Genomic DNA, 14,858 nt, shown 5'->3' with positions numbered 1-14,858 from the left:
AAAGTCCACCAGCTCTGCCCTTCCCTACCCTGCCTTGCCCTTCCCTGTAATGTGTTATGTACTGTTTTTAAAGTCCACCAGCTCTGCCCTTCCCTACCCTGCCTTGCCCTTCCCTGTAATGTGTTATATACTGTCTTTTAAGTCCACCAGCTCTGTCCTTCCCTACCCTGCCTTGCCCTTCCCTGTAATGTGTTGAGTACTGTTTTTTAAGTCCACCAGCTCTGCCCTTCCCTACCCTGCCTTGCCCTTCCCTGTAATGTGTTATGTACTGTTTTTTAAGTCCACCAGCTCTGCCCTTCCCTACCCTGCCTTGCCCTTCCCTGTAATGTGTTATGTACTGTTTTTTAAGTCCACCAGCTCTGCCCTTCCCTACCCTGCCTTGCCCTTCCCTTTTTTCTCATGCCCTGTCTCGTACTGTATCGATATGTTTTGCGTTTTAAGTTCACTGCCACTGTTCTTCCCTACCCTTCCATGCCCTTCCCTGTTCTCTCTTGCCCTATCTCGCACTGTATCGATATGTTTTGCGTTTTAAGTTCACTACCACTGTTCTTCCCTACCCTGCCTTACCCTTCCCTGTTCTCTCTTGCCCTGTCTCGCACTGTATCGATATGTTTTGCGTTTTAAGTTCACCACCACTGTCCTGCCCTTCCCTACCCTGCCCTACTCTGCTTTCTCCATAATGTATATATAATTATATATCTCTTGCCCCTAACGCGCTACCCCTGTCCTTCCCTACCCTGCTCTGCCCTGTATTTTCGCCTGTTGACTTACACCATTGTCCTGCCTTCCCGTGCCCTGCCGTGCCCTGTAATGATGCCCCCTGCGTCAATCTCCCTGTCCTGAACGCATCCCCAGCCTCCTTACCCTGCCTAGTTATGTCCCCTTCCTCCCTGCCAAGGCTGCCACACTGTTCCCTTCCCTCCCCTGCCCTATACCTATCCCTGCTTGACTTATGTTCCTTTCTTTCCACACTACCCCTTCCCTTCCCTGCTCTACCCGCCCTGCCAGTTCTGTTCCCTTCTCCCCTGCCACTGGTTCTACACTGTTCCCTGCCCTTCCCTGCCCTACCTTACCCTGCCTGCCTTGTTAATCCCCCACACCATTCCCTTCATGTTCTCCTTTACCTAATCTTACTCCTACCCATAGTGACCCCTGCTCTTCCCTTCCCTTCCCTGCCCTTCACTAGTCCGGTTCCCCTTGCCTTTTCCTCCTCCTCCTCTGCTTGGCCCTGTCTCATTGTGGCACTCCTTGGCATCTCTCTCCTCGCTCTCCGTGCCATGTCACCACCTCCCTGCCTCATGTCTCTGTGGCACCTCTAACAGCACTATTTCGCCCTGCACTACACGTTCAGTCCATTCCACCACCACCACTGCCTCTACCACAAACTCCGCCTACCTACCTACCACTGTCAACACAACCCTCTGAGTCAGTAAGAAACACTACAACACTAACCTCTAACTAACGGGACCAAATACGATACTTACACTTAAGACTACCCGACGACTACTTACTTGTACGACCACTACCACAACCACTACCACCACACTCCAACAACCACTTAACCACCCATAGCACCAACACCACCACCACCAGCGCGGGTTCCAAGGCGCGGCGTCATGTCTTAAGAGAGGTGGGCGTGAGTGCCGCTAACAAGGCCAGACTGGGGGGAACAATGGACGCAGGGAGGCCGCGGGATGACAAGGCTCACTCCTGCTCCCTCGCATTCCTGGCCGCTCTGTCCTTTGCTTGGTGACTTCGCTTTGGTATCCCTTGCGCTCCTTTACTGTTCCTTCCCTTTCCTTCTTGTGTTCTCCCCTAGCACTCTTCTTATCCTCTGGTCTCGCTATCCCTTGCTTGGTGACCCCTCGCTTTGGTATCCCTTGCACAACCTCCTTCTTCCCTCTCTGTCCCGTCTATATATATGTTTCCTTTTCCTTCTTTCCTTCTCCTCCTCCTCCTCCTTTTCCCTAGTACTCTTCTCTGCCTTCTCTTCCCTCTCTGTTCCGTCTATATATATGTTTCCTTTTCCTTCTTTCCTTCTCCTTTCCTACTCCTCCTCCTCCTTTTCCCTAGTTCTCTTCTCTGCATTCTCTTCCCTCTCTGTTCCGTCTATATATATATGTTTCCTTTTCCTTCTTTCCTTCTCCTCCTCCTCCTCCTCCTCCTCCCAGCATTCCTCTCTCCCTTGCCCTTTACTTTGCTATCCCTGACGCGGCCTTCTCTTCGCTCCCCGCTTCGCCTTGCTCCGTATAAGTCATCTTTTTCTCTAGTACTCCTCTTGTTCCTGCTGTCCTTTGCCTGGTGCCTCCCCGCTTTGCAGCCTTCAGAAGTTACCTTTCCCTATATTTTTTCCCTTGGGCAGCGGCAGTATGTTAATCAAGCTACCATACTAACATTTATTACTTGAAAGCCCGCTCCGCCTTACTCTACCATGGCCCCGTCCTCTCTTCCCATCCATTGCCTGTTACTTAACCTTCAGAAAATGCTTATATATATTAATTTTCCAGGCAGCAGTAGAGTCTTAACATAGCTGCTATACTAATACACTCCTCACCCCGCCTTGCTCTGTCCTGCCCCGTCCTCTCCTCCCATCCATTGCCTGTTACTTAACCTTCAGAAAATGCTTATATATATTAATTTTCCAGGCAGCAGTAGAGTGTTAACATAGCTGCTATACTAACACACCTCCCACTCCGCCTTGCTCTGCCCTGCCCCGTCCTCTCCTCCCATCCATTGCCTGTTGCTTAGTCTTCAGAAAATGCTTATATACGTATTTTAATCTTCCAGGCAGCAGGAGAGTGTTCACATATTTACCATACTAGCACCACCAACCACCCCGCCCTGCTTTCTCCTGGCCCCGTCCTTTCCCTCCATCCATTACCTGTTGCTAACCCTTCAGAAAACACATTTACTCACATACTTTCCACTCTTAGGCAGCTCTTCTAACCCTCCACCCACCTCTGTCCCGCTCTCGCCCCGTTTCCTCCCTCCCTCTTTCGCCTGTTGCTGAGTCTCAAGGGTTTGTTTATGCCGTGTCTCGCTGCGCCGTGTCCAAGGGGGGAGCGCCATGCAGCCTGATGAAGCCCGTATTCTTAAACGCTTCACCGCCCTAGTACATGTGTTGGACAAGGCTTTCGTAGGAGTTTGGGGTATTTCCAGGGGTAGTTATATGGCCCTGGTGGGAGTCTAACCCTTCTTCTGTACCATGAACCTGAAAAAAATATTCCCAAGAACCCGATTAATCTTCTTTTCGACCTAAGGAAAGCGTTGATGTGAGGAGAGCGTTTAAAAATAACAAATCACCCTCTCCTAGGCGCTGGCCATGCAAAACAGTGACAGTACAGCGTCATTGTGTGTGCTGAGGGAGGGTGGGAGGGAGGGAGAGTGGGAGAGGGAGGGAAGGAGAGTTGGAGAGAGAGAGAGAGAGGAGAGAAGGGGAGTGGTTAAAAGAGGAGAACGAGAAAAATTATGATAATATAAAGCAAAAGGAAGAGGAAAAAGAAAATAAGGGAGGAGAGAAGTAAAGAAAAGAGGAGGCTGAAAAAGAAGAAGAAGAAGGAGAAGAGAAGAGGAGAGGAGAGGAGCAGAGAGAGAGAGAGAGAGAGAGAGAGAGAGAGAGAGAGAGAGAGATGCTGGTACTTATATCTTAATTAACCTTGTCCTTCTCTCTTTACAGGTGAGCGAATGACACAGAAGGTGAGGTGACCCGACGCTTGGTTGATCGAGTTCGCTGTGAGTATAAATATGTCTGTCTATGTCTGTCTATCTGTCTGTCTGTCTGTATGTATGTAAGTATATCTTTTTTTTTCTTAACATCAAAGGAGACGGCTCAAGGGCAACAAAAAAGAGTGCAAAAAAAAAAGGAAAAAAAAAAAAGCCCGCTACTTGCCGCTCCCATAATAGACAAAATTAATGAGTAGCGGTCTTTCAGTTTTCATGGTGAGGTCTAAGGCTGTGTGTGTGTGTGTGTGTGTGTGTGTGTGTGCGTGTGCGGGGAGATGAAAATAAACTACTTACACCAAATATAAATGCATGAGTTAATTAGTACAAGATACATAAATTAAGGCTTAAGAAGGAGACAGGCAAAAACTGGTCCAATGGTTTAATACGACAGCAGACAAATGGAGGAAATTAATCAGCGGTGTAAGTAATGCTAATCCAATCGGAGGTCCTAAGTTGAAGCTAAATCGGGCCGTTTTCTTAAATATTTCGGCCCCCAAGCACACATATTTGACTAGACTTTTTCAGGAGTTTGGGGCATTTCCATTTTGGCGCCCAAGCACACATATTTGACTAGACTTTCTTAGGAGTTTGGGGCATTTCCATTTTGGCGCCCAAGCACACATATTTGACTAGACTTTCTTAGGAGTTTGGGGCATTTCCATTGATAGTTTTATGTCCCTCCTGGTAACTTCTGTACCGTGACCCTAAAATAGACTCATGAGAACTTGACTTTTCCCCTGTTTGGCCTTTGGAAATAGTTGATGTGAGAGGCGGAAGCGTCTGAAAATACCGACCAGAGATTTTTTTTATAAGAACATAAGAACATAAGTACGCAGGAGTCTGCTAGAGGCCGGTAGGCCTGTACAAGGCAGCTCCTTTGAACCTAAGCTCCCGTGTATCTAACCCCACCTAATATCGCTGTCCATGAGTTTATCTAATCTATTTCTGAATGTGACAATTGTATTGGCACTCACCACGTGACTGCTAAGCCTATTCCACTCATCCACCACCCTGTTAGTAAACCAATTTTTGCCTATGTCCCTGTTGAATCTGAATTTATCCAGTTTAAACCCATTACTGCGTGTCCTACCCGGTTCTCTTACCAACAAAACCTTATGAATGTCTCCCTTATTAAAGCCCTTCATCCATTTATAAACCTCGATCATGTCTCCACGCACCCTTCGCCTTTCTTGAGAATGCAAGTCTAACTGTTTGAGTCTTTCCTCGTATGGCAAGTTTCTCAACCCCTGAATCATCTTAGTCATCCTCCTCTGCACCGATTCTAACATTATGATATCCATTCTATAGTAAGGTGACCAGAACTGAACCGCATAGTCAAGATGAGGTCTAACTAATGCTAAATATAGTTTGAGGAAGACTTCGGCGCTTCTGTTGCTTACCCTCCTTGAAATAAATCCCAGTACCCAGTGGACGAGGAGAGCAGATGATAAATAACTTTGATTCAGTTCAGCTCAGTTGATGGAGTGAAGTATAGCCCTTGTAACGGCACTTCTAGCACGAGTATCCTCACTGCGGGCTCTGCTCCTGTAGTTTGATATCTCCGTTTTTTTCAGATATCTAAACAGAACTTCTTTTATTATTCTCAGTGTTTTCATTACTGAATAAAAACTTTCCTACGCATTATCTGCATTTCCCTCCTATTTAACTATAGTCACTGTACAGTACACTACCCCAGAAGCCTCGCCTCCGCCTCTATAGCAATGGGAAGTGGAGTTTGGAGTCAGTGTAGGTTGGACGGGAGGTTGAGGTAGAGGGCCAGTCATAGAGATCAAGACACTTCTCCAACCGAAATCGATCTCTCTTCTTCTCTCCCTTCTTCTCTTCATCTCTCATCAGACTTCTAACTCATTACTCCCTTACTCTGTGCATGACGGGCTATTTGGTTTTTTGTTTGTTATGCCTTTTAGCTGTGTCCAGAAAAACACACACAAAAAAAACAGGTATTGTACGATTCTTAATAGCTGCCACCTCATGTAGTCTCCGTGTGTGTGTGTGTGTGTGTGTGTGTGTGTGTGTGTGTGTGTGTGTGTGTGTGGCGTGTTAAGATTGCATTGCCTTTCCGTATGAAGCATCGCAGGGCACAAGATGAACGGCGTCGAGGCGGCATAAACAAGGATCAGGGTTTCACATCGCCGCCATAAGTATCAATAGCCATTAATAATTCACTTGAGGGGGCCATACTGCTGCTGCATTGGGAGGGAAGGAGACGGGGAGGGGAGAGAGAGGGGGAGAGGGAGGGGGAGAGAGAGGGGGAGAGGGAGGGGGAGAGAGAGGGAGAGTTTCAATTAGTTTATTTATTCGTAGCCAAGTGTAATAGATTCATATAAATTCAGACACCTTGATAGATAGATTGTTAGATGTAAATTGATGTTCTTATTGGTAGATATACAGAATGAGAGACAAAGATAGTTAGAGAGAGAATCAGAGGGAGAATCAGAGAAAGAAAATCAGAGAGAGAGAGAATCAGAGAGAGAGAGAGAATCAGAGAGCATCAGAGAGAGAGCATCAGAGAGAGAGCATCAGAGAGAGAATTAGAGAGAGAATCAGAGAGAGAATCAGAGAGAGAATCAGAGAGAGAGAATCAGAGAGAGAGAGAGAGAGAGAGAGAGAGAGAGAGAGAGAGAGAGAGAGAGAGAGAGAGAGAGAGAGAGAGAGAGAGAGAGAGAGTCTTTCTCATAACAGTTAAACGGTCAGTCTTTCTCGTAACGGTTAAATGGTCAGTCTTTCATAACAGTTAAATGGTCAGTCTCTCATAACAGTTAAATGGTCAGTCTTTCATAACAGTTAAATGGTCAGTCTTTCATAACAGTTAAATGGTCAGTCTTTCAAAACAGTTAAATGGCCAGTCTTTCATAACAGTTAAATGGCCAGTCTTTCATAACAGTTAAATGGTCAGTCTTTCATAACAGTTAAATGGTCAGTCTTTCATAACAGTTAAATGGTCAGTCTTTCATAACAGTTAAATGGTCAGTCTTTCATAACAGTTAAATGGCCAGTCTTTCATAACAGTTAAATGGCCAGTCTTTCATAACAGTTAAATGGTCTGTCTTTCATAACAGTTAAATGGCCAGTCTTTCATAACAGTTAAATGGCCAGTCTTTCATAACAGTTAAATGGTCTGTCTTTCATAACAGTTAAATGGCCAGTCTTTCATAACAGTTAAATGGACAGTCTTTCTCATAACAGTTAAATGGTCAGTCTTTCATAACAGTTAAATGGTCAGTCTCTCATAACAGTTAAATGGTCAGTCTTTCATAACAGTTAAATGGCCAGTCTTTCATAACAGTTAAATGGTCTGTCTTTCATAACAGTTAAATGGCCAGTCTTTCATAACAGTTAAATGGACAGTCTTTCTCATAACAGTTAAATGGTCAGTCTTTCCCATAACAGTTAAATGGTCAGTCTTTCATAACAGTTAAATGGCCAGTCTTTCATAACAGTTAAATGGCCAGTCTTTCATAACAGTTAAATGGCCAGTCTTTCATAACAGTTAAATGGTCAGTCTTTTTCTTTACAGTTAAATGGTCAGTCTCTCATAACAGTTAAATGGTCAGTCTTTCATAACAGTTAAATGGTCAGTCTTTCATAACAGTTAAATGGCCAGTCTTTTTCTTTACAGTTAAATGGTCAGTCTTTCATAACAGTTAAATGGTCAGTCTTTCATAACAGTTAAATGGTCAGTCTTTTTCTTTACAGTTAAATGGTCAGTCTTTCATAACAGTTAAATGGTCAGTCTTTCATAACAGTTAAATGGCCAGTCTTTCATAACAGTTAAATGGCCAGTCTTTCTCATAACAGTTAAATGGTCAGTCTTTCATAACAGTTAAATGGTCTGTCTTTCATAACAGTTAAACGATCACAGCCTCAACCTTTTCTTTCCTATATTCTCAACGCACTTTTGGTCTCACTCTTACTAGATTCTACGTACAAGTCTCATATATTTGTTCACTTCCTACATGTCGTCGTGGAACTGCTGTAGTTTTTAATCCAATTCAGTTTTGCGTTTCTTTCACTTCAGTTAAGCGATCACGTCTCAATCTCTCCTTGGTCTATATTATCAAGGCACTTTTGAGCTCACTGTCATTGGATTCTACGTACAAATCACATTTTTTTTTTCCCTCGGATCATTCTTTCTCTCGGCGTTACAGTTTTCAGTTCAATTCAGTGATGTGTTTCTTTTTCATAACAGCTTCAACTTGTTCTTTTTCTATCGTCGAAATGCTTTTAGTCACACTCTAAATGGATTCTTCTTTTCAAGCTGTCTTTTTTCCACTTGATGCACGCTGTCAGGGCATTGCAACCAGTCATGTTCAGTGTTTCTTTTTCATAACAGATAAACTTTTATTTTTATTTCATACTCATGATGCGATAGGTCACACACGGTCAATAGATTCCACGCCCCAAGCTGTTTTTCCCCCACCGATGCACTCTTTCAAGGCATTGCAACACATTTTACTCGAGTTATTTATTTATTTGTTTTACATCAAAGACACCTCAAGGGCAAGAAAAAGAGTGTAGAAAAAAAGCCCGCTACTCGCCGCTCCCACAACACACAAAAGCAAAGAGTTGCCAAAATAGAGGTCAGTTTCGGATGGTGAGGTGTCTTGATGCACTCTTCTTGAAAGAGGTGAAGTCATAGGTAGAAGGAAATGCAGACGAAGGAAGGCTGTTCCAGAGTTTACCAGTGTAAGGGATGAAAGAGTGAAGATGCTGGTTAACTCTTGCATAAGGGGTTTGGACAGTATAGGGATGAGCTAGAGTGGAAAGTCGAGTGCAGCGGGGCCGCGGGAGGGGGAGAGGCATGCAGTTAGTAAGTTCAGAAGAGCAGTCAGCGTAAAAATATTGATAGAAGATAGAAAGAGAGGCAACATGGCGACGGAATTTAAGAGATAGAAGACTATCAGTAAGAGGAGGAGAGCTGATGAGACGAAGATCCTTAGTGTTGAAGAAGGTGACAGCTGAGTGTTGTCGGAGAATAGGGGATACGTGTTTGAAAGATTGTGTCGAGTTGATAGGTGGAGAAATTGGGTTTTTGAGGCATTAAAGGACACAAGGTTCCTTTTACCCCAGTCGCAAATGATAGCAAAGTCTGAGGTTAAGCGTTTTGCAGCCTCCAGCCTAGAGTCTTGTAATTTCTGTTGAGAGACTTTTCTGTTGAAAGAAGTTGAATAATGCAGAGTGGAGTCGTCAGTGTATGAGTGGATAGGACAGTTTGTTATGGAAAGAAGATCATTGATGAATAACAGGAAGAGAGTGGGTGATAGGACAGAGCCCTGTGGAACGCCACTGTTGATTGGTTTAGGGGAAGAGCAGTGACCGTCTACCACAGTAGAAATAGTACGGCCAGAAAGGAAACTGGAGATAAAGGAACAGAGAGAGGGATAGAATCCGAAAGAGGGCAGTTTAGAAAGCAAAGACTTGTGCCAGACTCTATCGAAATCTTTCGATATGTCTAGCGCAACTGAGAAAGTTTCACCGAAACGGCTAAGAGAGGATGACTAAGAGTCAGTTAAGAGAGCAAAAAGATCGCCAGTAGGACGCCCCTTGCGGAACCCATACTGGCGATCAGATAGAAGGTCAGAAGTGGAAAGGTGCTTGTTTCTTTTTCATCGCACGTAAACGCTCTGAGCCTCCTCCCTTTCTTATTCTTTACCCACAACGCGGTAGGTCACACGCAGTCAATAGATTCCACGTCCCAAGCTGTTTTTCCCCAACTGGTGCACTCTCTCAAGGCATTGCAACACTTTTTATTCCAGTTATGTCTTTCTATAAAGTAAACGGTCAGAGCCTCAACCTTTTCTTACTTAATACCCACAACGCGTTTGCTCACACACGTAATGGATTCATCGTGACAAGCTGTCTTTTTCCACTTGTCGCCGGGCGTTGCAACACTTTTCAATCGAGTCACATGTGTTCACGTCGCTCCTTGAATCTTATCTAGTCTTTTTCATCATCGTGGGTTTAAAATACACCCTCCCATTACTTCTATTGCTCGGGATTGCGTCGATGTGTTTCACCTTGGTGAAACACATCGCTGTAAAAGTTAAAGCTCTGTATTCGGTGTTAAGCCCCGATACTAACTCAGACTCTCCCTCAGCAAAACCACACGGAGTTCGATTAGTTTCCGCCAAGCAAGATCTAAACCACACTGTCCTTAAAGGAAGACCAATCATAATAAACCAAAAATAATTCTGATATTTATTAAATAACTCTAAGTTGAAACCACCAATTAATATCACAAAAGATAATAAAATTAAAGCCAACCTAACATCATAAGGAATAGTTTGAGCAACCGCTCGTAAGGGTCCTAATAAAGAATGCTTACAATTTGAAGACCATCCAGCTTCTATAGTTGAATAAACCCCGACACTTAAACAACACAAAGAAAAAACTCTTAAATTAAATCTTATCAAACCTGTTTCATAAGGTAAAACACAACACACTAATAAAGAGATAAACAAACTGAATACAGGACATAAGTAATATACTAGAAAATTAGACACAGTGGGAACGACTTGCCCTTTAGTAAAAAGTTTTGCTGCACCAGAAAAAGGCTGTACAATCCCCATATAGCCAACGTTATTTGGACCTTTACGAATTTGAACGTAGCCTAAAATCTTACGTTCAAGTAAAGTTACAAAAGCTACTCCGACTAAAACACACACTATTAAAACTAAAAAAAATAACTATTTCTACAATTATTAAAGTCACAAAACAATTAGATTACTTATAATTATTTAACTATTTATAGAACTACTCTATTTTACAGGATCCTAAATTCAACACATATTATCTGCCGAAATAGTAATCATACTCTAAAACAATTTTAATTATTTAATCCTTTCGTACTAAAATATTTTTTTTATTTAAAAGATAGAAACCAGCCTGGCTTACGCCGGTTTGAACTCAAATCATGTAAAATTTTAAAGGTCGGACAGACCTACTTTTGTAACTGCTGCACTTATAAAGATTCAACATCGAGGTCGCAAACTTTTCTTTCGATAAGTACTCTTAAGAAAAACTAACGCTGTTATCCCTAAAGTAACTTGAACTTTTGATCTTTAATCAGGATCATCTGAAGGTTTAATCACCCGTAAGTGTATTTAAAATCAAGCAATTAATAATCATTTTACTCTTATCGCCCCAATAAAATAAAGTTTTTATAATGCAAAATACAACTAAATAAAATTTTAATCTTAAGCTTTACAGGGTCTTATCGTCCCTTTAATTTATTTAAGCTTTTTCACTTAAAGGTTAAATTCAATAAACAGTATAAAGACTGATCTTCTTTTGTCCAACCATTCATACAAGATACCAATTAAAAACTAACGATCATGCTTCCTTTGCACGGTCAAAACACCGCGGCCATTCAATAGTATTAATCATTGGGCAGGTTAAACTTTTTATACCTTCAAACAGACATGTTTTTGATAAACGGGCAAAGAAATTATTTTTGCCGCGTGTCTGGGCGCCGAGGACAGTCTTGAGGCAGTAAGGGAGCTGTTGCGTCTGTCACCATATTTGTATCATTTTTGTCTCCTTTGAGTTGCTTCCTTCAATGTAGAAAAAAAAGGATTATTATAAGTATGTATATGTATCAAGGTTCTAGCAAGTAAGTGTTAAAGTGAATTTTACCTTAACCCTTAACTGCGGATTTCCTACAAGAAGACATCACCAAGCTACAGGAGTGGAACAAAAAGTGGCTGCTACAATTCAATGAAGAAAACTTTAAACTCCTGCACCTTGGGAGAGGATATCCAGCACACCAATACTACATGGGAAACACTCCACTATCCACCACAGAGGCAGAGAAAGACCTGGGAGTGTATGTTACCAGGCTACCAGTGAAGGGATATCCAGCACACCAATACCACATGGGAAACACTCCACTATCCACCACAGAGGCAGAGAAAGACCTGGGAGTGTATGCAACCAGGCTACCAGTGAAGGGATATCCAGCACACCAATACCGCATGGGAAACACTCCACTATCCACCACAGAGGCAGAGAAAGACCTGGGAGTGTATGTTACCAGGCTACCAGTGAAGGGATATCCAGCACACCAATACCACATGGGCAACACTCCACTATCCACCACAGAGGCAGAGAAAGACCTGGGAGTGTATGTTACCAGGCTACCAGTGAAGGGATATCCAGCACACCACATGGGAAACACTCCACTATCCACCACAGAGGCAGAGAAAGACCTGGTGTTACCAGGCTACCAGTGAAGGGATATCCAGCACACCAATACCGCATGGGAAACACTCCACTATCCACCACAGAGGCAGAGAAAGACCTGGGAGTGTATGTTACCAGGCTACCAGTGAAGGGATATCCAGCACACCAATACCACATGGGCAACACTCCACTATCCACCACAGAGGCAGAGAAAGACCTGGGAGTGTATGTTACCAGGCTACCAGTGAAGGGATATCCAGCACACCAATACCACATGGGAAACACTCGACTATCCACCACAGAGGCAGAGAAAGACCTGGGAGTGTATGCTACCAGGCTACCAGTGAAGGGATATCCAGCACACCAATACCGCATGGGAAACACTCCACTATCCACCACAGAGGCAGAGAAAGACCTGGGAGTGTATGTTACCAGGCTACCAGTGAAGGGATATCCAGCACACCAATACCACATGGGCAACACTCCACTATCCACCACAGAGGCAGAGAAAGACCTGGGAGTGTATGTTACCAGGCTACCAGTGAAGGGATATCCAGCACACCAATACCGCATGGGAAACACTCCACTATCCACCACAGAGGCAGAGAAAGACCTGGGAGTGTATGGTACCAGGCTACCAGTGAAGGCCATATCCGTGCCAATCGCAGCAGAGCGGTTAAGCAGCTTCCTAATTTGATGTAAACGAAACTCTATTCCTCATTCCTGGCGTTCAATTCCTTTCATAACTTCCTCATCTTAACCTCATTCCTCCATAACTCACTATTAACCTCTTCACTCGGCGCTTGAAATAGTACAAAGTTTCCCGATCCCTTTATGTATACGCTTAGATTCCTTATTTGGCGTAAAGGACACTCTACTTCTGATTCCTGGCGTTCAATTCCCTTCATTCTCTCCTCATACTAGCCTCAATCCTTCACTACTCACTCAAAACCTCTTCATTCAACGCTGGAAATAGTATAAACTCTCCCGATCCCTTTATATATACGCCTAGATTCCTTATTTGGCGTAAAGGACACTCTATTTCTCATTCCTGGCATTCGATTCCCTTTATTCCTTCCTCATACTAGCCTCAATCCTTCACTACTCACTCAAAACCTCTTCATTCAACGCTTGAAATAGTACAAAGTTTCCCGATCCCTTTATATATACTCCTAGATTCCTTATTTGGCGTAAAGGACACTCTATTTCTCATTCCTGGCGTTCAATTCCCTTCATTCCTTCCTCATACTAGCCTTAATCCTTCACTACTCACTCAAAACCTCTTCATTCAACGCTGGAAATACTATAAACTCTCCCGATCCCTTTATATATACGCCTAGATTCCTTATTTGGCGTAAAGGACTCTCTAATTCTGATTCCTGGCGTTCAATTCCCTTCATTCCTTCCTCATACTAGCCTCAATCCCTCACTACTCACTCAAAACCTCTTCATTCAACGCTGGAAATAGTATAAACTCTCCCGATCCCTTTATATATACGCCTAGATTCCTTATTTGGCGTAAAGGACACTATTTCTCATTCCTGGCATTCGATTCCCTTCATTCCTTCCTCATACTAGCCTCAATCCTTCACTACTCACTCAAAACCTCTTCATTCAGCGCTGAAAATATTATAAACCTTTCCCGATCCCTTTCAAATACGCGTTTAGATCCCCTCTGGAAGGAAGGGACGTGATTGCTCTCCTCCCCCTCTGGCATTGAATACTTTTTGCTCTTAACTCGCTCGTCCGTCCATCTCTCCTTCCCTTCCCTATAGAGTTGGTGGACATTACAAGCAAGTTTTTGACAGTGTTGGTAACTTAGCGTCCTCGTCATCATCATCATCATCATCATCATCGTCGTCTTCCTTTCTTCCTTCCTTCCTTCTTCCTTTCTTCTCCTCCTCCTCCTCCTCTCTCTACTATACCATGGAGCAGGTGCAGTTCACAGACAAGTTTTATACGCGTTTGAAACTTTCCAGCCCTTCTTACAGACTCTTTCGCCCTTCCCTTCCCTTCCCTTCCCTTCTCATTATCTTGACCAATGTTCTCTTCTTTCACTTCCTTCAAACTTCTTTCTCCTTCATTCCCTTCCTTTCCATTCCATCCGTTTCGTTTCCCTTCCCTTCCCTTTCCTTCCCTTCCCTAACCTTTCCATCCTTTCTCTTTTCTTCCCTTCCCTTCCTTTCCCTTCCCTTCCCTTCCCTAACCTTTCCATCCTTTCTCTTTCCTTCCCTTCCCTATCTTTCCCTTCCCTTCCCTTCCCTTCCCTTCCTTTCCCTTCCCTTCCCTTCCCTTCCCTACCCATCCTTTCTCTTTCCCTCCTCTCCCTTCTCTACCCTTCTCTGTCTTTCCCTTTCCTTCTTTCACGTTATAAGAAAGTAAAAGAAGGAAAAGAAAAAAGCAGAAGAAGAAGGAACAGAATAAGATGAAGAAATATAAGTAAGAAAGACCGTAACTGATATATCTTTATGGCTGTTATCGATGGCAAGGCAGAACAAGACGTGCTTATTAAAGAACCATATGTTTAAAGGGCGGAGCTGAGAGATGAAGAGGGAAGGCGAGAGCGTCTCCATGGGGCAGGGCAGGGGAGGAGAGATGGATGGACCGCGCGAGTAAAGAGTAAAGAGTATTCAATGCCAGAGGGGAGGAGAGTAATTGCGGCCCTTCTTGCCATAGGGGATCTAAGCGTGTATCTAAAGGGATCGGAAAACGTTTATATTATTTCCAGCAATGAATGAAGAGGTTAAAAGTGAGTCGAATGAGGTTAGTAAGAGGAAGGTATGAAGGGAATTGAATGCCAGGAATGAGGAATAGAGTGTACTTTACGTCAAATAAGGAATCTAAGCGTATATATAAAGGGATCGGGAGAGTTTATAGAATCTTCTGCTCTGATTGAAGAAGGATAACAGTGAGTCGTGAAGGAATGGGGTTAG

At 43.5% G+C, this 14,858-nt stretch overlaps 1 protein-coding gene and 1 long non-coding RNA gene across 2 annotated transcripts; both read right to left on the bottom strand.

Annotated features, from left to right (window-relative positions):
• Positions 1-8,572: 8,572 nt before the first annotated feature.
• Positions 8,573-10,443, bottom strand: LOC126986713 (NADH-ubiquinone oxidoreductase chain 1-like; the record flags this gene model as incomplete). Its single annotated transcript, XM_050843076.1, is given in 2 exon segments — positions 8,573-10,427; positions 10,429-10,443. Coding segments are annotated over 2 exon segments (765 nt in total), but the record flags the coding sequence as incomplete, so codon positions are not given.
• A 560-nt stretch (positions 10,444-11,003) lies between these two features.
• On the bottom strand, positions 11,004-12,735 carry LOC126986719 (uncharacterized). Its single transcript, XR_007739916.1, has 3 exons — positions 12,341-12,735; positions 12,044-12,241; positions 11,004-11,660 (listed from the first exon to the last, which is right to left on the bottom strand). It is a non-coding gene; the product is annotated as an uncharacterized LOC126986719 (long non-coding RNA).
• Between the last annotated feature and the right edge of the window lie 2,123 nt (positions 12,736-14,858).

The sequence above is a fragment of the Eriocheir sinensis genome, chromosome 6 (assembly GCF_024679095.1).
Source record: "Eriocheir sinensis breed Jianghai 21 chromosome 6, ASM2467909v1, whole genome shotgun sequence".
Taxonomy (NCBI): Eukaryota; Metazoa; Arthropoda; class Malacostraca; order Decapoda; family Varunidae; genus Eriocheir; species Eriocheir sinensis.
This window is presented reverse-complemented; position numbering and strand designations above follow the sequence as displayed.